We start from the raw sequence: 23,526 nt of genomic DNA on the forward strand, positions 1-23,526 counted from the left end.
AACACATCTGTATCTGACTGTGACAACATCATCCAACACATCTGTATCTGACTGTGACCTCATCATCCCACACAGAAATTCTATCAAACCACAAGCTTACCTGATTGGCTGAGAGAGTAGTGAGGCGTGGAGTAAACATCCAATCCAAGGGCTGTGCTCTGGGTGGGTGGGGCAAAAGAGTCAGAGGGACTGTTGTCGGCAGATGACACCACCACCTGGAGACAGACATGGAGACAGACTGATGACATCACTTCACTGAAACCTGATAATCAATCACAGCCAATCAAATTACTAATGAATTCAATTGATCATTGTGAGTTTCAGTTTTACGTCTCTGCACTCAGGACGGTCGTGAGCTCTCCTCCACAGCTCTCTCCGTCTCTCCGCTGTCATGTCACCGCTGACATCATCACTCAGGTTGCTGGTGGCAGTGGTGATGTCACAGCTCCCAATGATAGCTGATTCTACATTCTGTACGTCCCGCCCCCCATCACCGTTAATCAACTGTAGAAACATGTCACACCCGTCAGCCAATGAGAGCTGAGGAACCCCACTCATCAACAAAGCACATCTCAACTCATGACATTAGTAAGTGACATCAAGACTGTTATACAATAAAAAGTATTACATCAGTATTTAACAGTGAGGGGTTTTTCCCTCCTGTAGTTCCTAATTTCCTTCTCTACTTACTAGGTTCCTTCTCTTCCTCCTAGTTTCCTTCTCTCTGTAACTGTTACATTATGACATCATGCAGTGACATCATGTGAAATAATAGTGTACTGTCACATCCTGATCAGATGACATCATACTCAGATATTATTAATGTTGCATATTGACATCATGTGTGCAGTGATAAGATAGAAACACAATGTATGACATCATCACATGTTGAGTGACGTCACCTGGTTCCTCCACAGACTAGCCACAGTGTTGTAGAGCAGCAGCAGCATCAGAGGACTGCTGAAGTGAAACCAGCTGAGCTCAGCGTTCACCTGCAGCCTCCAGGGGGCAGCGCAGTCCACCGAGACTACCGACACCAGGCCACAAACACTGCAAAGGAATCAATCAATCAATCAATGTCCATATATCTGTATTCATACTTATCACTGTATGATGAAGGTGTTACCTGGTGAAGGTGTGTTACCTGGTGGAGGTGTGTTACCTGGCAGAGGAGCGGTTGGGAGGCCACGCCTCCTGCAGCGAGGGCAGCTGGTAGCAGTAGAGGAGCAGGAAGTGGAAGGGGGGGTACAGCAGTGACATGACAGACACGCACCTGAAGAGAAGGGGTGGGACTTGACCTGACCACGCCCACCAGGTACACAACACCTGGAAACAGAGGAGGTAGGGGAGCGAGGAGAGGGAGGGGAACATGATGCCTGGTGGGGGTGGGGGGGTGGAGAGGGTGGAGAGGGTGGAGTTGTAAATGTACAGGGTGGAGAGGGTGGAGGTGTTAGTGTACAGGGTGGAGAGGCTGGAGGTGTAAATGTACAGGGTGGAGAGGGTGGAGGTGTTAGTGTACAGGGTGGAGAGACTGGAGGTGTAAATGTACAGGGTGGAGAGGGTGGAGGTGTTAGTGTACAGGGTGGAGAGGCTGGAGGTGTAAATGTACAGGGTGGAAAGGGTGGAGCCTAATCATTTTGATTGACAATGGAATAAACGAGTTCTTGTACCTGTTATACCTGCATCGTGGTACTCTGTACCTTCTTCCCAAATGCAATAACTCATATTCAGGATTCAGTACATGGTCATGATCAGACACAATTTTACGAGCTTGTCTCATCACTGACTGTTCAAAAATGACTTGAGGAGTGATCAGGGGTGTGGACATACCCATTATCTTCCCTGACATATTAATCAACCTAGCCTGGTTTCCAAACCAGCTGGACATACCATATCTTAACACAGACAGAATACTGGCATTGTAAAAAATCATCATGTTTCTACTGACCCCAAACAGTCTTAATCTCCGTAGGAAGTGCAGGCGCTGATGTATCTTTGCACAGACATTTTGCACATGTGAGTGCCAGCTCATATCCCTATCAATCTGTACTCCCAGGTATTTATAGGAGACAACTTGCTGAATTGTTTGGTTATGTATAGAGTGGAGTGGAGGTGTATAGGTGGAGAGAGTGGAGTTGGTGAAGGTGTGTACAGGGTGCAGAGGGTATAGAGGTTGGAGGTGTTGGTGTACACGGTGGAGAGGGTGGAGTTGGTGGAGGTGTTAGTGTACAGAGTGGAGAGGTTGGAAGTGTTGGTGTGCAGGATGGAAATGGTGGAGGTGTTACTGTACAGGGTGGAAAGGGCATAGAGGGTGGAGGTGTTCCTCCATCTCCTCCTTTAGCTTAAACAGATTCTGACCAGTCTGACCATCAGGAGTCAGACCATCAGGACTAGTCTGATCAGGACCAATCTGATTAGGACCAGTCTGACCATAAGGACCAGTCTGACCATCAGGACCAGTCTGATCAGGTCTAGTCTGACCATAAGGACCAGTCTGACCATCAGGACCAGTCTGATCAGGTCTAGTCTGACCATAAGGACCAGTCTGATCAGGGCCAGTCTGACCATAAGGACCAGTCTGATCAGGACCAGTCTGACCATCAGGACCAGCCTGATCAGGACCAATCTGACCATCAGGACCAGTCTGACCATCAAGACCAGTCTAACCATCAGGACCAGCCTGATCAGGACCAGTCTGATCAGGACCAGTCTGACCATCAGGACCAGTCTGATCATCAGGACCAGCCTGATCAGGACCAGCCTAACCATCAGGACCAGCCTGACCATCAGGACCAGTCTGACCATCAGGACCAGTCTGACCATCAGGACCAGCCTGATCAGGACCAATCTGACCATCAAGACCAGTCTGACCATCAGGAACAGTCTGATCATCAGGACCAGCCTGATCAGGACCAATCTGACCATCAGGACCAGTCTGACCATCAGGACCGGTCTGACTATCAGGACCAGTCTGACCATCAGGACCAGCCTGATCAGGACCAATCTGACCATCAGGACCAATCTGACCATCAGGACCAGTCTGACCATCAGGACCAGTCTGACCATCAGGACCAGCCTGATCAGGACCAATCTGACCATCAAGACCAGTCTGACCATCAGGACCAGTCTGATCATCAGGACCAGTCTGACCATCACGATCAGTCTGACCATCAGGACCAGCTTGATCAGGACCAGTCTGACCATCAGGACCAGTCTGATCATCAGGAGTCAGACCATCAGGACTAGTCTGATCAGGACCAATCTGATTAGGACCAGTCTGACCATAAGGACCAGTCTGACCATCAGGACCAGTCTGATCAGGTCTAGTCTGACCATAAGGACCAGTCTGACCATCAGGACCAGTCTGATCAGGTCTAGTCTGACCATAAGGACCAGTCTGATCAGGGCCAGTCTGACCATAAGGACCAGTCTGATCAGGACCAGTCTGACCATCAGGACCAGCCTGATCAGGACCAATCTGACCATCAGGACCAGTCTGACCATCAAGACCAGTCTAACCATCAGGACCAGCCTGATCAGGACCAGTCTGATCAGGACCAGTCTGACCATCAGGACCAGTCTGACCATCAGGACCAGCCTGATCAGGACCAGCCTAACCATCAGGACCAGCCTGACCATCAGGACCAGTCTGACCATCAGGACCAGTCTGACCATCAGGACCAGCCTGATCAGGACCAATCTGACCATCAAGACCAGTCTGACCATCAGGAACAGTCTGATCATCAGGACCAGCCTGATCAGGACCAATCTGACCATCAGGACCAGTCTGACCATCAGGACCGGTCTGACTATCAGTGCCAGTCTGACCATCAGGACCAGCCTGATCAGGACCAATCTGACCATCAGGACCAATCTGACCATCAGGACCAGTCTGACCATCAGGACCAGTCTGACCATCAGGACCAGCCTGATCAGGACCAATCTGACCATCAAGACCAGTCTGACCATCAGGACCAGTCTGATCATCAGGACCAGTCTGACCATCAGGACCAGCCTGATCAGGACCAATCTGACCATCAAGACCAGTCTGACCATCAGGACCAGTCTGATCATCAGGACCAGTCTGACCATCACGATCAGTCTGACCATCAGGACCAGCTTGATCAGGACCAGTCTGACCATCAGGACCAGTCTGATCATCAGGACCAGTCTGACCATCAGGATCAGTCTGACCATCAGGACCAGCCTGATCAGGACCAATCTGACCATCAGGACCAATCTGACCATCAGGACCAGTCTGACCATCAGGTCCAGTCTGACCATCGAGACCAGTCTGACCATCAGGACCAGTGTTACCATCAGGACCAGCCTGATCAGGACCAATTTTTAATTTAATTTTTTAATTTTATATACTTTATCAATCGCCAAGGGGAAATTCAATTTTTCAATTTCAATTTCAATTTTATTTATAAAGCCCAATATCACAAATCACAATTTGCCTCACAGGGCTTTACAGCATACGACATCCCTCTGTCCTTAAGACCCTCACAGCGGATAAGGAAAAACTCCCCAAAAAAAAAAAAACCCCTTTAACGGGGGAAAAAAAAAACGGTAGAAACCTCAGGAAGAGCAACTGAGGAGGGATCCCTCTTCCAGGACGGACAGACGTGCAATAGATGTCGTACAGAACAGATCAGCATAATAAATTAACAGTAATCCATATGACACAATGAGACAGAGAGAGAGACAGAGAGAGAGAGAGATGCAGGTAATGACAGTAGCTTACAACAACATTAATGAAAGTAATAATATTATAGTTATAGTTCTGGCTACTGTGGTACAATATGTTGAAAGTATGTATTAATATCAGACAGCATACTTGTGTGACAATAATCATATGTGTATAATAACAGTAGAAGTATGACTAATGACTAATGATGGCAGCAGCAGCAGGAGGCATCTGGCAGGACCACGGCAGCAGCACAACCACACACGTCACACTGTCCAGGCACCGCTGCGGTATGAGTTATTCTGAGAGACAGTGGAGCACAAAGGCTCCGGAGAAGAAGCCGAGTTAGTGACATCCAGAATGGCCGAGTTAGCAAGATGCAGTAATAGGATGAGAGTGAGAGAGAGAGAGAGAGAGAGAGAGAGAGAGAGAGAGGGAGAGAGAGGGAGCCCGGTGTATTATAGGGGGTCCTCCGGCAGACTAGGCCTAAGTCAGCCTAACTAGGGGCTGGTACAGGGCAAGCCTGAGCCAGCCCTAACTATAAGCTTTATCAAAGAGGAAAGTCTTAAGTCTAGTCTTAAATGTGGAGACGGTGTCTGCCTCCCGGACCGTAACAGGAAGATGATTCCACAGGAGAGGAGCCTGATAGCTGAAGGCTCTGGCTCCTGATCTGCTTTTGGAGACTTTAGGGACCACGAGTAACCCTGCGTTCTCAGAGCGCAGTGTTCTGGTGGGATAATATGGCACTATGAGCTCTCTAAGATATGACGGAGCTTGACCATTTAGAGCTTTATAAGTTAACAGTAGGATTTTAAATTCAATTCTGGATTTTACAGGGAGCCAGTGCAGAGAAGCTAAAACAGGAGAAATATGATCTCGTTTCTTAGTTCCTGTTAGTACACGAGCTGCTGCATTCTGAATTAGCTGGAGAGTTTTTAAGGACTTACTAGAGCTACCTGATAATAGAGAGTTACAGTAATCCAGCCTTGAGGTAACAAAAGCGTGGACCAATTTTTCTGCATCTTTTCGGGTCAGGATAGGCCTAATTTTCGCAATATTACGCAGATGAAAAAATGCAGTCCGTGAGGTTTGCTTTAAATGAGAATTATAATTTTTCACTCTGTTGTCAATTACACACAGGTCCGAACACACACATGCACAAACAGGACCTATACATGCACTAAGTGGAGAGATGTCAGAGTGGGCTGCCCATGACAGGCGCTCTGAGCGGTTGGGGGGGGTTCGGTACCTTGCTCAGGGGCACCTCGGCAGTGCCCAGGAGGTGAACTGGCACCTCTCCAGCTACCAGTCCACGCTCCATATGTTGGTCCGGATGGGGACTTGAACAGGCGACCCCCCGGTTCCCAACCCAAGTCCCTATGGACTGAGCTACTGCCGCCCAATCTGACCATCAGGACCAGTCTGACCTGACCATCAGGACTAGTCTGACCATCGAGACCAGTCTGACCATCAGGACCAGTCTGACCATCAGGATCAGTCTGACCACTGGGACCAGTCTGATCAGGACCAGTCTGCTCACCAGTACCAGTCTGATCACTGGGACCAATCTGATCAGGATCAGTCTGATTACCAGGACCAGTCTGATCAGGACCAGTCTGATATCACCAGGACCAGTCGGATTACCAGGACCAGTCTGATCAGGACCAGTCTGATATCACCAGGACCAGTCTGATCAGGACCAGTTTTCTACTGGGTTCTACTGGTTACCTGTGAGTCCCAGTAGGACCGTCAGCAGGACTTTTCCTCCAGTCGTTGTCATGTCTCCCACCATTTGTCTGGTTTTACAAACCAGTAACTCCAGTTCAACAAGAATCCTGTTTCTGCTGCCTTCATCCTCCTCCTCGTCTCCGAGCACAGAGTCATCCTCAAACATGAGCTCCTCCCCCTGCTGCTCCTCCTCCTGCTGCTGTGTGTCCTCTTGAGGCTGAAACAGAGAAAGACACAGTCACTGTGAGCATGTCTCCATCCACCAGTCTGACTGCAGCAGGACAGACACACAGACAGATATGAGTCACTTTGATCACAGACAAGGACTGACAGATCTCTGGTCACGGGTCTCGATTCTCAGATCTCAGGTATCTGGTCTTTGGTCTCTGGTCTCTTGTCTCAAGTCTCTGGTCTTAAGTCTTAAGTCGAAGATCTCAGATCTCAGATCTCTGCTCTCAGATCGAAAGTCTCTGGTCTTTGGTCTCAGGTCTCAGATCTCTGGTCTCTGGCCTCATGTCTCTGGTCTCTGGTCTCTGGTCTCAGATCTCAGGTCTCAAATCTTTGGCCTGAAGTCTCAGGTCTCTGTTCTTAGGTCTCTGGTCAGGGGTCTCAGGTCTCTGGTCTGAGGTCTGAAGTCTCTGGTCTGTGATCTCAGGTGTCAGGTCACTGGTCTCGTCTAAACTCTCTGGTCTCTAGTCTGATGATTCTTGTCTGAGGTCTCTGGTCAGTGGTCCCTGGTTACTGGTCTGAGGTCTCTGATCTGAGGTCTCTGTTCTTAGGTCTCTGGTCAGGGGTCTCAGGTCTCTGGTCTATGATCTCAGATCTGATGTCTGAGGTCTCTGGTCTCAGGTCTCTTGTCAGAAGTCTCTGGTCTCAGGTCTCTGGTCAGAGGTCTCAGGTGTCAGGTCACTGGTCTCTTGTCAGGTCTCTGGTCTCTAGTCTGATGATTGTGGTCTGAGGTCTCTGGTCAGAGGTCAGAGGTCTCTGGTCACTGGTCTCAGGTGTAAGGTCACTGGTCTCTGGTCTAAAGTCTCTGGTTTAAAGTCTCTGGTCTCTAGTCTGATGTCAGGTGTATGGTCTCAGGTCTCACATCTCTGGTCTCAGGTCTCTGGTCTGAGATTTGAAGTCTCTGGTCTCTGGTCTTTGGCCTCACGTCTCTGGTCTCATATCTCAGGTCTCTAGTCTTTGGCCTAGGTCTCTGGTCTGAGGTCAGAGGTCTCTGGTCTGACGTCTCAGGTCGCTGGTCTCAGGTCTGAGGTCTCTGGTCTCTAATCTCTGGTCTAAGGGTCTGAGGTGTCTAGTTTCTGGTCTGAGGTCTCTGGTCAGAAGTCTGAGGTCTCTAGAATCTGGTCCGAGGTCTCTGGTCAGAGATCTCTGATCAGAGGTCTCAGACCAGAGAGCTGAGACCTCTGATCAGAGGTCTCAGCTCTCTGGTCTCGAGTCTCAGATCTCAGATCTTCAGTCTGAGGTCACAGGTCTCAGGTGTCTGGTCTGGGGTCTCAGGACTCTGGTCTGCCTTAAGTCTCTGCTCTGTGGTCTCAGGTCTGAGATCTCTGATCTCAGGTCTGTAGTCTTTGGCCTGAGGTCTCAGGTCTCTGGTCTGGGGTCTCAGGACTCTGGTCTGTCTGAAGTCTCTGGTCTGTGGTCAAAGGTCTGATGTCTGAGTTCTCTGGTCTGAGACCTGAGGTCTGAGATCTCTGGTCTGAGATCGTAGGTCTCTGGTCTCAGGTGTCAGGTCAACGGTCTCTGGTCTCTTGTCTCAGGTCTCTAGTCTGGGGACCCTGATTTGAGGTCTCAGATCTCTGGTCTCAGGTCTCATATCGCATGTCTCTGGTCTCAGATCTCTGGACTGAGGTCTCTGGTCTTTGGCCTGAGGTCTGAAGTCCCAAGTCTCAGGTCTCAGATTTCAGGTCTCATATCTCAGGTCTCTGGTCTCACGGCTGGGGTCTCTGGTCTCTTGTCTGAGGTCTCTGGCCTGAGATCTCTGGTCTCTAGTCTCAGGTCTCTGGCATCAGGTTCCAGGTCTCTGATCTGAGGTCTGAGGTCTCAGATCTCAGGTCTCTGGCCTCTAGATCTCTGGTCTCTAGTCTCAGGTCCCAGATTTCAGGTTTCTGGCCTCGGGTCTCTGGTCTGAGATGTCTTTGGGCTAAGGTCTCTAGTCTGATGTCCCAGATTTCAGGTCTCTGGTCTCAGGTCCAAGGTCTCTGGTCTGAGGTCTGAAGTCCCAGGTCTGAGGTCTGAGGTCTGAGGTCTCAGATCTCAGGTGTCAGGACTAAGGTTTCTGGTCTCTTATCCCTGGTCTGGGGCCTCTAGTCTCTGTTCTGAAGCCTCATGTTTCTGGTCTCTAGTCTGAGGTCTCAGATCTCAGGTCTTTGGCCTCAGGCCTCTAGTTTCTAGTCTCAGGTCTCAGATCTCAGGTGTCTAGCCTCTAAGTCTCTGGGCTCAGGGCTCTGGTCTCAGGTCTCTGGTCCAAGGTCCCTGGTCTGAGGTCTCTGGTCTCAGGTCTCATGTGTCTCGCCTGAGGTCTGAAGTCTCTGGTCTCTTGTCTCAGGACTCTGGCCTGAGGTCTGTGGTCACAGGTCTTTTGGTCTCTAGTCTCTGATTTGAGGTCTGTGGTCTGAGGTCTCAGATCTCAGGTCTGAGGTCTCTGGTCTGAGGTCCCAGATCTCATATCTCAGGTCTCTGATCTCAGGGCTGAGGTCTTTGGTCTCAGGTCTCTGGTCAGAAGTCTCTGGTCTAAGGTGTGAGGTGTGAGGTGTGAGGTCTCTGGTCTGAGATCTCTGGTCTCTGGTATGAGTTCAAAGGTCTCTGGTCTTTAGTCTCTTGTATGAGGTCTCAGGTCTCTGGTCAGAAGTCTCACAATTGCTCACGGACTCTCTTAACCTGAACCAGAGAAGTTAGAAGTACAAACACAAGGTTTGCAACTAACTTTCCAGCGACAAGGAGAACCAAGCTGAATTAGCAGCAGACTTGTAACTCTGCAAAGACCCCAAGTGACCAGCTTCCTCAGATCTACACCTTTGGAACAAGGACCCAACAAAGTCTGCATATGGAACCCCATTTCCTTCCAGCCTTCAACTGCCAGCTAACAAAAGCAGCACAAAGCAACTCTTTCTTCCATCCAGTCAAGGATTGGTAATGTAACAACTGGGCATAGCTTTATCACAGCTGTACAGGCTGAGTGAGACTGTTTCACTTTGTCGACAGTGATTTGATGCTGTTCACCGAGTCACTGTTGTGACTGGTTGCAGTTAGGTCATTGGTTAGTTGGCTTCGCCAAAGCTACGTGATGGTAGATTGCTAATGCTGTTCACAAACAGATTCTTGCAGACAACTAAACAATCTCGGCACTAATCCAGACCGTTTGCACCACACATCACATTCACATAGACTCACTCACACTTTGGCTTCAACATAGCGACACCTGAAGAGGAGACTCAAAGTTTCTGCTTCATCTCCCTTGTCTTTGTCCTGATCTTTGTCAGACAAACACCTCCCCCGATCTGAAGACAGCTTTTATTCGGCCATCTTGTAGTTCTCTGTCGTCAGCCATTTTGTTTTGTAAGCTCTTTGATTACCACACCTGCCTTTCTCTCTCTCTCTCTCTCTCTCTCTCTCTCTCACACACACACACACACACGCACACACACACACACACATACACACCAAGCTTGTATAGTTAGGTTTTGCTTTTCTGACTTTGTGAACAAATATATTTTTTTTTGGAATCATACCTGCTGTCTGTTTAATGTTGCACAAGAGTGAGTGAATAGTCAACATCTGCTGCATTGAGGATCCTTCAGGCTTTATTATTAAATTTGGTTATTGTTATTAATTCAATTATTTATAAAAATTCCAAATTGATAGTTTAGTGAACTTATGAAACTGATATCTTTAACTGGCTATCATTTTCCCTTTTGGGGAATGGTGCCCCACGAGGTGATTTAATGTTAATTAAGTCACATTATTTCACATAATTAATAATTAATATGAATAATTATCAGTTGTTTCAGATAGCCAATTTAATACTTTAATTTAATCTATTACGAGGTTAGGCCCCTGTTAAGGCTTAAGTCCCAACCAATGGTGCTACCGTGTACAACACAGCACTGGTGCCTAGATCACAACACATAGTATCCCCTCTTTTATAGTATCACCAGTATAATTGACATCATTAATAATGTCCCCCTTTGAGGCCCAGAATTGTTCCCTACCTTAATGGTGCCCCTTGGTGAGGCCTAATATTGTTGTTTCCTACAGGTCTGAGGTCTCTGGTCTCTGGTCTGAGGTCTCTGGTCTGAGATCTCTGGTCTCTGGTTTCTGGTCTGAGGTCTCTGGTCTGAGATCTCTGGTCTCTGGTCTCAGATCTCAGGTCTCTGGTTTGAGGTCTCTGGTCTCCGGTCTGAGATCTCTGGTCTCTGGTCTGAGGTCTCTGGCCTCTGGTCTGAGGTCTCTGGTCTGAGATCTCTGGTCTCTGGTCTCTGGTCTCAGATCTCAGGTCTCTGGTTTGAGGTTTCAGGTCATCGTCCGTCCTCCAGCTGAAAAACTCATCATCCTCCCGTGTTTGGACCTCATTGTCTTCCAACTGTGGATGTCTTTGTCCATCCTCCAGCTATGGACCTCATCGTCCTCCCCCGTGAACGTCATTGTCCATCTTCCAGCTATGGACCTCATTGTCCTCCACCTGTGGATGTCATTGTCAGCCCTACAACTGTGACCTCATTGTACTCCAGCTGTGGATGTCTTTGTCCATCCTCCATCCATGGACCTGATCGTCCTCCACCTCTAGACGTCATCGTCCTCCACCTGTGGACATCGTTGTTTGTCTTCCAGCTGTGGATGTCTTTGTACATCCTCCATCCATGGACCTGATCGTCCTCCACCTCTAGACATCATCGTCCTCCACCTGTGGACATCATTGTTTGTCCTCCAGCTGTGGAAGTCATCGTCCTCCGGCTGTGAACGTCATCGTCTGTCCTCCATCAGTGGATGTCATCATCCTCCACCCGTGGACGTCAGCGTCCTCCACCTGTGGACCTCATTGTCCTCCAGCTGTGACAACATTGTCCCTCCTCCAGCTGTGCACGATATCGTCCCCCACCTGTGGACGTCTGTGTCCTTCACCTGTGAAAGTCATCGTCCTCAACCTGTGGACCTCATTGTCCTCCACCTGTGGACGTCATCATCCGTTCCTCCACCTTTGGACATCAGCGCACATGTATACTGCCAGATATTAATACATACTTTCAACATATTGTACCACAGTAGCCAGAACTATAACTATAATATTATTACTTTCAATAATGTTGTTGTAAGCTACTGTTATTACCTGTATCTCTCTCTCTCTCTCTCTCTCTGTCTCATTGTGTCATGCGGATTACTGTTAATTTATTATGCTGATCTGTTCTGTACGACATCTATTGCTCGTCTGTCCGTCCTGGAAGAGGGATCCCTCCTCAGTTGCTCTTCCTGAGGTTTCTACCGTTTTTTTTTCCCCGTTAAAGGGTTTTTTTGGGGAGTTTTTCCTGATCAGCTGTGAGGGTCCAAAGGACAGAGGGATGTCGTATGCTGTAAAGCCCTGTGAGGCAAATTGTGATTTGTGATATTGGGCTTTATAAATAAAATTGAATTGAATTGAATTGAAGTCTAGCGCGGCGCGATAGATGCAAAATTCGCGTGGAGCAGGCTTGGGTGAAAGACGCCGAGGAGACTGGTCTACTTGGTAAGTTCTGTAAATATGTGTCTTTAATTAGTTTGCAGAATGGTTGTACTATGAACGTTAGCACTAGCTTAGCTCCAGTTAGCACAGCCGGTTTCCCCGCTACTCGCGTGAATGACGCGATTACGCGAATTAACAAAATGGTCAGGTGTCCAAACTCACGCGTTACGGGCGGCGCGTTAGGAGCAATTAAATCACGTTCATCACGTTTGGTGGGAACACAGCATAAGACATCCACTGGAAAAGATATTTTCTTCACGGATGAGCACACGTTTGATAAAACGGTGTGTGTTTGTTTCCTTGCGGACGAGAAAAGGAGGAGCGCACATTTCCGAGAAGGCGTGTCCTTTTCAAAAATGCAAGAGGCGTTGCTTTGTTGCCGGCCGTTTTTGCCGGTGTGTTAAACACACTTTAGAAAGGAATGTCCCCAGACTATCAGAAGGCGGAGATCTCTGATTGTCTTGTGGCGAGACTAGTCCTCCACCTGTGGATGTCATTGTCCTCCACCTGTCGATCTCATCATCCTCCACCTGTGGACGTCATGATCTGTCCTCCATCTGTGAACGTTATCGTCCTCCAGCTGTGAACATCATCATCCTCCATCTGTGAACGTCATCGTCCTCCAGCTATGGACCTCATCATCCTCCGGCTGTGGATGTCTTTGTCCGCCCTCCACCTGTGGACCTCATCATCCTCCACCTGTGGACGTCATCGTCCTCCAACTATGGAACTCATCGTCCGTCTTCACCTGTGGACCTCATCATCCTACATCTGTGAACGTCATCGTTCTCCAGCTATGGAGCTCATCATCCTCCGGCTGTGGATGTCTTTGTCTGCCCTCCACCTGTGGACGTCATCGTCCTTCACCTGTAAACATCATCGTCCGTCCTCCAGCTGTGGATGTCATTGTCCTTCAGCTGTGGACCTCATCGTCCTCCAGCTGTGGACGTCATCGTCCTCCAACTATGGATGTCTTTGTCCGTCCTCTACCTGTGGACGTCTTTGTCTGTCCTCCACCTGTGGACGTCATCGTGCTCCAGCTGGACAGACTGGTCCATCCGAGTGAAGTGATGTAAAGTGAGAAGGAGGAGCTGCTGTCTGCTGGTCTGGTTTCATTGTCACAAACACACTCAGACAGTTCAGATAACGAACTGATGAACCTGAAACCTCATCAATATCTGTGTCTGTGTGTGTGTGTGTGTGTGTGTGTGTGTGTCACTGAGTGTGTGTGTGTGTCTGTGTGTGTGTGTGTGTGTGTGTGTGTATCACTGTGTGTGTGTCACTGTCCTGATGATGTCACATAACAAGGTTACAGTTAATAAATATCTTACTGAGTTACTCACTAATAGACAGGAAACCTCGTTAAGAAACAAGAGGAGACAACTTAACAAGGTTACACCTGCTTCATTACTGAGTGTGTGTGTGTGTGTGTGTGTGTGTCTTACCTGTGTGTGTCTGTTGGTGTTGAGTCTCACTATCAGCCTCCAGGTCAGCAGACCAACAACCAGCACGCCAACATCTGGAAACACCTGTCTCACTGCAGAGCCAGCATCACTTCCTGTCAGACTGACGCAGACAGACAGACAGACAGACGGACAGACACACAGACGGACAGACAGACAGACAGACAGACAGATGGACAGATAGACAGACAGACAGACAGACAGACAGACACACAGATGACAGATGGACAGACAGACACACAGACACACAGACAGACACACACACACAAAGACAGATGGACAGACAGACACACAGATGGACTCTTCAGTTTTTTGTTACGACGTCATATTAATATAATTAACCTTTTTAAACATTCAAAATGAATGAATTACAAAAAATATATAAACTGAAAACAAACTATAAATATGAATAAAAAAATAATAGAAAAAAATAGACCATCGTTTGCAGCGGGTTGAAAAAAATACAGAAAAATACAAAAAAAATAAATGAATGAATAGAAATGAAAAAGCATCTAAAATTAAAGATTAATAATAAAATAATGTGGGAAAAAAAGTAAATGTAACATAAAAAAACAAAAAAGCAAAATGAAAAAATAAATAAAAGCAACTGAATAGATTTAATAAATGAAAAATATTTAAAGTGACTGCAATAAAAACCAATACTTCATCACATCCTGATACACCCTTCACCTTCTCCCTCTCCACATCCCTGTGGATTATTTCTTCTTCTATCGATGGCTGCTGTTGTTCTCTGTAAAGTGTCTTTGAGTATCCTGAAGAGTTCTATATAAATCTAATGTATTATTATTATTGTTATTATTATCATTATCCATCCATCTTTATAAGCTCTTATCCGCTTGAGGGTCACAGGGGGCTGGAGCCTATCCCAGCTGACACATCAGATCATGGTGCACACACCGACACAAGTCACACAGTGCCTTTCATCAGCAGGAAGTAGTGTCAGGGCGTCATCCCAGCACTTCATAAGAGAGCGCTCCCAGAGCTGTTTGTTTTTTAGTGATGCACTGAGCATGTGATTTGTTTCTATGACAACAATATCTTGACACCAACAGAGGCAGCTAACTTCCGTGTGTCTGTCCTTGTTGTGACAGTGCACAGTATTCTCACTAAACAACAATACTGACATCACCAGCGCCTTGCTGAATCCGCTCCATGGCGAGTGGAGGGCAAAAACAACAGCTGGACAGCGCAGAGGGTCTTATCTCCGACTGCCCAACACCGGTTAGACACAGCGCTGAAGGACCGTCAGTGTCGACAAAGGGGAAACTTGTGACGTTACTTCCAGATACTCATTCATTCATTTACCTTAACTGCTTATCCTCTTGAGGGTCACGGGGGTGTGGAGCCTATCCCAGCTGATATTGGGCGAGAGGCAGGGTTCACCCTGGACAGGTCACCAGACTATCACAGGACTGACACATAGAGACAGACAACCATTCACACTCACATTCACACCTACGGACAATTTAGAGTCACCAATTAACCTGCATGTCTTTGGACTGTGGGAGGAAGCTGGAGCACCTGGAGGAAACCCACGCTGACACAGGGAGAACATGTCAGAGCACCTGGAGGAAACCCACGCTGACACGGGGAGAACATGTCAGAGCACCTGGAGGAAACCCACACTGACACAGGGAGAACATGTCAGAGCACCTGGAGGAAACCCACGCTGACACAGGGAGAATATGTCAGAGCACCTGGAGGAAACCCACGCTGACACAGAGAGAACATGTCAGAGCACCTGGAGGAAACCCACGCTGACACAGGGAGAACATGATTGGAGCACCTGGAGGAAACCCACGCTGACACAGGGAGAACATGATTGGAGCACCTGGAGGAAACCCACACTGACACAGGGAGAACATGTCAGAGCACCTGAAGGAAACCCACGCTGACACAGGGAGAGCATGATTGGAGCACCTAGAGGAAACCCACGCTGACACAGGGAGAACATGATTGGAGCACCTGGAGGAAACCCACGCTGACACAGGGAGAACATGTCAGAGCACCTGGAGGAAACCCACGCTGACACAGGGAGAACATGTCGGAGCACCTGGAGGAAACCCACGCTGACACAGGGAGAACATGATTGGAGCACCTGGAGGAAACCCCCGCTGACACAGGGAGAACATGTCGGAGCACCTGGAGGAAACCCACGCTGACATGGGGAGAACATGTGCAAGAACCTGGAGGAAACCCACGCTGACACGGGGAGAACATGATTGGAGCACCTGGAGGAAACCCACGCTGACACGGGGAGAACATGTCGGAGCACCTGGAGGAAACCCACGCTGACACGGGGAGAACATGTCGGAGCACCTGGAGGAAACCCACGCTGACACAGGGAGAACATGTCTGAGCACCTGGAGGAAACCCACGCTGACACGGGGAGAACATGATTGGAGCACCTGGAGGAAACCCACGCTGACACGGGGAGAACATGATTGGAGCACCTGGAGGAAACCCACGCTGACATGGGGAGAACATGTCAGAGCACCTGGAGGAAACCCACGCTGACACGGGGAGAACATGTCAGAGCACCTGGAGAAAACCCACGCTGACACGGGGAGAACATGTCTGAGCACCTGGAGGAAACCCACGCTGACACAGGGAGAACATGTCAGAGCACCTGGAGGAAACCCACGCTGACACAGGGAGAACATGATTGGAGCACCTGGAGGAAACCCACGCTGACACAGGGAGAACATGTCAGAGCACCTGGAGGAAACCCACGCTGACACAGGGAGAACATGTCGGAGCACCTGGAGGAAACCCACGCTGACACAGGGAGAACATGATTGGAGCACCTGGAGGAAACCCCCGCTGACACAGGGAGAACATGTCGGAGCACCTGGAGGAAACCCACGCTGACATGGGGAGAACATGTGCAAGAACCTGGAGGAAACCCACGCTGACACGGGGAGAACATGATTGGAGCACCTGGAGGAAACCCACGCTGACACGGGGAGAACATGTCAGAGCTCCTGGAGGAAACCCACGCTGACACGGGGAGAACATGTCGGAGCACCTGGAGGAAACCCACGCTGACACAGGGAGAACATGTCTGAGCACCTGGAGGAAACCCACGCTGACACGGGGAGAACATGATTGGAGCACCTGGAGGAAACCCACGCTGACACGGGGAGAACATGTCAGAGCACCTGGAGGAAACCCATGCTGACACGGGGAGAACATGTCAGAGCACCTGGAGAAAACCCACGCTGACACGGGGAGAACATGATTGGAGCACCTGGAGGAAACCCACGCTGACACAGGGAGAACATGTCGGAGCACCTGGAGGAAACCCACGCTGACACAGGGAGAACATGTCGGAGCACCTGGAGGAAACCCACGCTGACACAGGGAGAACATGTCAGAGCACCTGGAGGAAACCCACGCTGACACAGGGAGAACATGTCAGAGCATATTATCATTATTATTACTATTATTATTATTTTCTATCTTTTAGATCAAAATGTTTAATTTTGTAACATTTGATTAAAACCATTTTGTTTTTGTTTTTTTATGATACTGTTTCAATGCCAGTTAATAAGATTTATTGACTTTTAGAAGTGTTGAGCTCAGGTTGGACATCTGTTAGGGATGTGACGCATTTGAAGATAATCTAGGAAATCACAATAAACAAAGCGATATGGACACTGGAGGAGCATTTGTACTACAGCAGAGAACAGTGAGAATCTCCATGTTGCTTCAGAGGTTCTCAGCCTCCACACTGCTTAAGGATTTATATCACTTGTATGTGTTTATATATGTATGTGCACATGATCATATGTAAATATACATGTGAGTGCAACATCCTGTGACTGATTCAGATGAAAATTTAAACTTGTTTTTGATGTGTTTCTGTGTGTGTGTGTGTGTGTGTGTGTGTGTGTAGGTGTTGACAGAGTCATGTAATCCAGACAGAGAGACTACTGTCTGACCTCCCACTGCTGACACACACACACACACACACACACACAGTGAACCACATGTGTTCAGCCTGTTTGATGTGAGTCAGGAAAGTTTTAACTGGAAACAGACACAGCTGTGTGTGTGTGTGTGTGTGTGTGTGTGTGTGTGTGTGTGTGTGTGTGTGTGTGTGTCACAGACAGCAGAGTCCCACAATGCACTGCTCCACATTTTGCAGATCTGTGTGTCGGTCATGTGACTCTCCAGCAGTGATAATGTCACAATCTTAATGGGGACTAAATATAGATTCATATAATAAATGTCTTGTCCAGGACATCTCACAGGATGGAGACAGAAAAAGAACATGTGAACCAGTGTTTTTAAGATTCTGCTGGTTTGACATTTCAGCATGGGTTTCCTCCAGGTGCTCCGACATGTTCTCCCCGTGTCAGTGTGGGTTTCCTCCAGGTGCTCTGACATGTTCTCCCTGTGTCAGCGTGGGTTTCCTCTAGGTGCTCCAATCATGTTCTCCCTGTGTCAGTGTGGGTTTCCTCCAGGTGCTCCAATCATGTTCTCCCTGTGTCAGTGTGGGTTTCCTCCAGGTGCTCCAATCATGTTCTCCCTGTGTCAGCGTGGGTTTCCTCTAGGTGCTCCAATCATGTTCTCCCTGTGTCAGTGTGGGTTTCCTCCAGGTGCTCCAATCATGTTCTCCCTGTGTCAGCGTGGGTTTCCTCCAGGTGCTCTGACATGTTCTCCCCGTGTCAGTGTGGGTTTCCTCCAGGTGCTCTGACATGTTCTCCCTGTGTCAGCGTGGGTTTCCTCCAGGTGCTCCAGCTTCCTCCCACAGTCCAAAGACATGCAGGTTAATTGGTGACTCTAAATTGTCCGTAGGTGTGAATGTGAGTGTGAATGGTTGTCTGTCTCTATGTGTCAGTCCTGTGATAGTCTGGTGACCTGTCCAGGGTGAACCCTGCCTCTCACCCAGTGTCAGCTGGGACAGGCTCCACACCCCCGTGACCCTCAAGAGGATAAGAAGTTAAGGTAAATGAATGAATGAGTATCTGGAAGTAATGTCACAAGTTTCCCCTTTGTCGACACTGACGGTCCTTCAGCGCTGTGTCTAACCGGTGTTGGGCAGTCGGAGATAAGACCCTCTGCACTGTCCAGCTGTTGTTTTTGCCCTCCACTCGCCATGGAGCGGATTCAGCAAGGCGCTGGTGATGTCAGTACTGTTGTTTAGTGAGAATATTGTGCACTGTCACAACAAGGACAGACACACGGAAGTTAGCTGCCTCTGTTGGTGTCAAGATATTGTTGTCATAGAAACAAATCACATGCTCAGTGCATCACTAAAAAACAAACAGCTCTGGGAGCGCTCTCTTATGAAGTGCTGGGATGATGCCCTGACACTACTTCCTGCTGATGAAAGGCACTGTGTGACTTGTGTCGGTGTGTGCACCATGATCTGATGTTAGTTGCTCAGTTCCTGATGTGATCTCTCTGTCGACGGGATTTGGGGGAGTTGATGTTCGTCAGCTGATGTTTCATACAGATCGAATTCTAACCTGGCACCTTAATGCACCACAGATCACACACACATGCACTCTAACATGCCTTTCACCATGGCTACACTCAGAGAGGGAACCTCAAGTTCCTGTTGCTCTTCTGACCTACCACATGTGGTCACACACTTCCCTCTCATGCCGTCTTTGATTTTACCATCTCCTTTGTATTTATCTCTGCTGTCAGCCATTTTGTCCTGCAGGTTGTGTGGCCTTAGACAATGTGAAGAATGGATGAATCACCAATGACTGAGTCAAGAACTCAGTAATTAAATCATGTTATCATTATATTTAATAGTTATTAATTATTTCTGATAAACATGTTAATACTTTGAAGCACCAGCTCCCAACATCCAAATATCTGAACATCACCTGGTGTCATCAGTGATCAAAAGTCTGTGTGTCCAGGCTCCAAGGTTGGGAACTACAGTTCCCATTATGCTATAAAGTGAATTGACATCAACATCCATCTTCTGCCTGCCTGCCTGCCTGAGTGTCTGCCACATGATGTCATTCTTACCTCACCAAACCGAGCTGCCCGAGAGCCTTCTGCCACGACGTACCTGCAGAGACAGACAGGTCATCAACACACTGTGAGACAGACAGGTGTTTTTAGAGAGACAGACATGTGAGAGACGGACAGGTGTCTTTAGAGAACCAGACAGGTGAGAGACAGACAGGTGTCTTACAGTTGGACTCTGGCTGCAGTGTAGCGGTGGTTAGCTGGAAGAAGGACTGCAGTAACAGGAAGAGGAAACTGGAGACACACACAGCCGTCACACAGCGACACGCGTTACCTGGGAGACAAAGACTTTATTTTGAAAACCTGACAGGAAGTCGATAAAATCACTGAAAACACTGAACAACAAAAAAATGGTCTCGATTCAGGAAAATAAACATGCATTCACACGCTGTTAAAACCAGATCTGAAATAAGACATCTAAGTGTCCGACTGTCCTCAGATTATTCCATGTTTCAGGTGTACCAGGTGTTTCAGGTATTTGTACCATGTATACCAGGTGTTTCAGGTAGGTGTACCAGGTGTAAGATGAGATGAGATAAGATAAGATAAGATAAGATAAGATAAGATACACCTTTATTGATCCCACAACTGAGAAATTCCAGTGTCAAGGGGAAAGAGTCAGATTAAAGATTTCAATATTTGAAAACTTAAAAAACTAAGAATGCAAAAAAAAAGGACATAAAATACAAGAAACAGCAATAATAATAATAATAATAATAATAATAATAATGAGCAGTGGATTAAAATGAGCATATTTAGTGCAAAGTTAATACTGTATGTGCAAATAAACAACAACAACAACAAGGGGGACAGTTATGCTTATAGTGGTGTTTATAAAGTGTCCATGGTGTCCCTAAAGTGTACCAGGTGTACCAGGTTCAGATCTGATTGGGTAAATGTTCAATCAGATGGCACCATGATTCTCAGAAGGGATGAAACATGAAGCGTCTGGATCAAAGCTTTATAGATGAAGAAAAACCAACGCTGGTCTTGTCTCACATGTCTCAGATGTCTTATGTCTCCCATGTCTCTCATGTCTCAGATGTCTCATGTCTCTCATGTGTCGCATGTCTCTCACGTCTCAGATGTCTCATGTCTCAGATGTCTCTCACGTCTCAGATGTCTCATGTCTCACATGTCTCTCATGTCTCGCATTTCTCACATGTCTCTCATGTCTCAGATGTCTCTCATGTCTCGCATATCTCTCATGTCTCACATGTCTCTCATGTCTGACATGTCTCTCATGTCTCACATATCTCGCATGTCTCCCATGTCTCTCATGTCTCAGATGTCTCATGTCTCACATGTCTCTCATGTCTCAGATGTCTCTCATGTCTCGCATGTCTCTCACGTCTCAGATGTCTCATGTCTCAGATGTCTCTCATGTCTCGCATGTCTCTCATGTCTCACATGTCTCTCATGTCTCACGTCTCTCATGTATCAGATGTCTCATGTCTCAGATGTCTCTCATGTCTCTCATGTCTCGCATGTCTCTCATGTCTCGCATGTCTCTCATGTCCCACATGTCTCTCATGTCTCACATGTCTCTCATGTCTCAGATGTCTCAGATGTCTCATGTCTCACATGTCTCTCATGTCTCACATATCTCTTATGTCTCACATGTGTCCCTGGACCTTCAGGTAAAGAAGGCAGTGGTGGCTGCTGTAAGGATCAGCACGCAGGAACCTTCAGACTGAGTATGAACAGCATCCATCACCAGAGGAGAGTTCTAATTTCGGGTCAATATGATGCTGACAGTCGAGGTTATCATCCAGACAGCGAAGTGGTAAAACCGTGGGAGCGTCTCTACGGACGAACACTGACAGACTCCGTATGAGACAACCTTCATGGCTCTCAGGGGGGAGTCGGGTGATGGTAGACATCAGATGAGGCGGACCATAATAAAACTTTATCATCTGCATACAGATGAAAAATGACAGGATTCAGAACCAGACTGGACCCAACACTGAAACCTGTGGGACACCTTCAGTAATATCTAAAAATCATGATGGACATCATCCATTTTTGACACATTGTAATCTGTTAGTGAGGACGTTTGGATACCACAAGAGACGGACAGGATCAGAACCACTATAGGACAGTGTCTCTAAAAGTAACGAATGGTCAACAATGCTTTGGACATGTGTTGTGAGACAAGTGTGTACTATGACAGGTTAGGACGACGTCCTTTAAATCAAACCAGGCTGAGGACTAGAGATGTACTGATACAACTTTTTCCTTCCCAATACCGATTTCTATCCCTGAACCTTAGGTATCTGCCCATACCGAGTACCAATCCGATACCAGCGCGTAAAATAAAAATGGAAGGGATATGAATTGTTGTATGTCTCAACTCTTAAAACTCAATGTAAAATACTAAGAAATAAATACATATTAGTAGAATGAATACCATAAAACTTTTTTAATTAACAACTGTAACAGTGATAATGAATTTAATGATAATAACTGTGACAATGTTAATGAATCTAATAATAATAATAATAACTGTAACAGTGTTAATGAATCTAATAATAATAATAACTGTAACAGTGTTAATGAATTTAATGATAATAATTATAACAACTTTAACAGTGTTAATGAATCTAATAATAACTGTAACAGTTACAGTTACTGTAACAGACTCCTCCGAGAACCGTCGCCTTATCATGGTGGAGGAGTTTGAGTGCCCTAATGACCCTAGGAGCTATGCTGTCGGGGGCATTTTGCCCCTGGTAGGGTTTCCCATGGCAGATTGGTTCTGGGCGAAGGGTCAGACGAAGAATGATTCAAGAGACCCTTCATGATGGATACAAACAAGGACACGTGTACCTGGCCCGGAGGGTTACCGGGGCCCCGCCCTGGAGCCAGGCCTGGGGTTGGGGCCCGTGGGCGAGCGCCTGGTGGTCCGGCCTTCGCCCATGGGGTCCGGCCGGGCCCAGCCCGAACCGGCTACATGGGCTCGTCCCCCTGCAGGCCCACCACCCGCAGAGGGATCCAGAAGGGTTCGGTGCAATGTGGATTGGGCAGCAGACCAAGGCGGGGGCCTTGGCGGTCCGATCCTCGGTTACAGAAGTTGGCTCTTGGGACATGGAATGTCACCTCTCTGGCGGGGAAGGAGCCGGAGCTTGTGGAAGAGGTTGAGCGCTACCGGCTAGATATAGTCGGCCTCACCTCAACACATAGTTCCGGCTCTGGAACCCTAGTCCTTGAGAGGGGTTGGACTCTCTCCTTCGCTGGAGTTGCTCCGAGTGAGAGGCGGAGGGCCGGGGTGGGCTTTCTGATAGCCCCCAGACTCTCTGCCTGTACGTTGGGGTTCACCCCAGTAGACGAAAGGGTTGCGTCCCTGCGCCTTCGGGTCGGGAACGGGTTTGTGCTTATGCGCCGAACAGCAGTTCAGAGTACCCGCCCATTTTGAAGTCCCTGGGACGGGTGCTGGACAGTGCCCCGACCAGGACAGCCTAGGTCGCAGGTCAATGATCGACTTTGTAGTCGTATCATTTGACCTGCGGCCATATGTTCTGGACACTCGGGTGAAGAGAGGAGCAGAGCTGTCAACTGATCACCACCTGGTGGTGAGTTGGATCAGATGGTGGGGGAAGACGCTGCGCAGACCTGGCAGGCCCAAACGAACAGTGAGGGTCTGCTGGGAACGCCTGGCGGAAGAACCTGTCCAGATGATCTTCAACTCCCACCTCCGGAAGAGCTTCGACCACGTCAGGGCAAAGGGGGACATTGAGTCCGAATGGGCCTTCTTCCGCTCTGCCATTGTTGAGGTGGCGGTTGCGAGCTGTGGCCACAAGGCCGCTGGGGCCAGTCGCGGCGGTAATCCCCGAACCCGCTGGTGGACACCAGAGGTGAGGGGAGCCGTCAGGCTGAAGAAGGAGGCCTACAGGGCATGGTTGGTCTGT

The 23,526-nt window shown here is 48.2% G+C and overlaps 1 protein-coding gene across 2 annotated transcripts in view; it reads right to left on the reverse strand.

Annotated features, from left to right (window-relative positions):
• Positions 1 to 23,526, reverse strand: part of LOC117265052 (piezo-type mechanosensitive ion channel component 2-like) — a 107,790-nt gene that overhangs the window by 60,612 nt on the left and 23,652 nt on the right. The window contains exons 3-10 of one of the 2 annotated variants that reach the window (XM_078162789.1): positions 19,785 to 19,892; positions 19,616 to 19,658; positions 13,583 to 13,703; positions 6,419 to 6,635; positions 1,163 to 1,376; positions 903 to 1,050; positions 331 to 504; positions 101 to 215 (exon numbers count right to left, since the gene is read on the reverse strand). In XM_078162789.1, the coding sequence (XP_078018915.1) occupies positions 101 to 215; positions 331 to 504; positions 903 to 1,050; positions 1,163 to 1,376; positions 6,419 to 6,635; positions 13,583 to 13,703; positions 19,616 to 19,658; positions 19,785 to 19,892 (1,140 nt within the window). Of the gene's footprint in view, positions 1 to 100; positions 216 to 330; positions 505 to 902; positions 1,051 to 1,162; positions 1,377 to 6,418; positions 6,636 to 13,582; positions 13,704 to 19,615; positions 19,659 to 19,784; positions 19,893 to 23,526 lie in introns of those variants that run through there. The other variant, XM_078162790.1, reaches the window with a different exon arrangement.

This window comes from Epinephelus lanceolatus, chromosome 20 (assembly GCF_041903045.1).
Source record: "Epinephelus lanceolatus isolate andai-2023 chromosome 20, ASM4190304v1, whole genome shotgun sequence".
Taxonomy (NCBI): Eukaryota; Metazoa; Chordata; class Actinopteri; order Perciformes; family Serranidae; genus Epinephelus; species Epinephelus lanceolatus.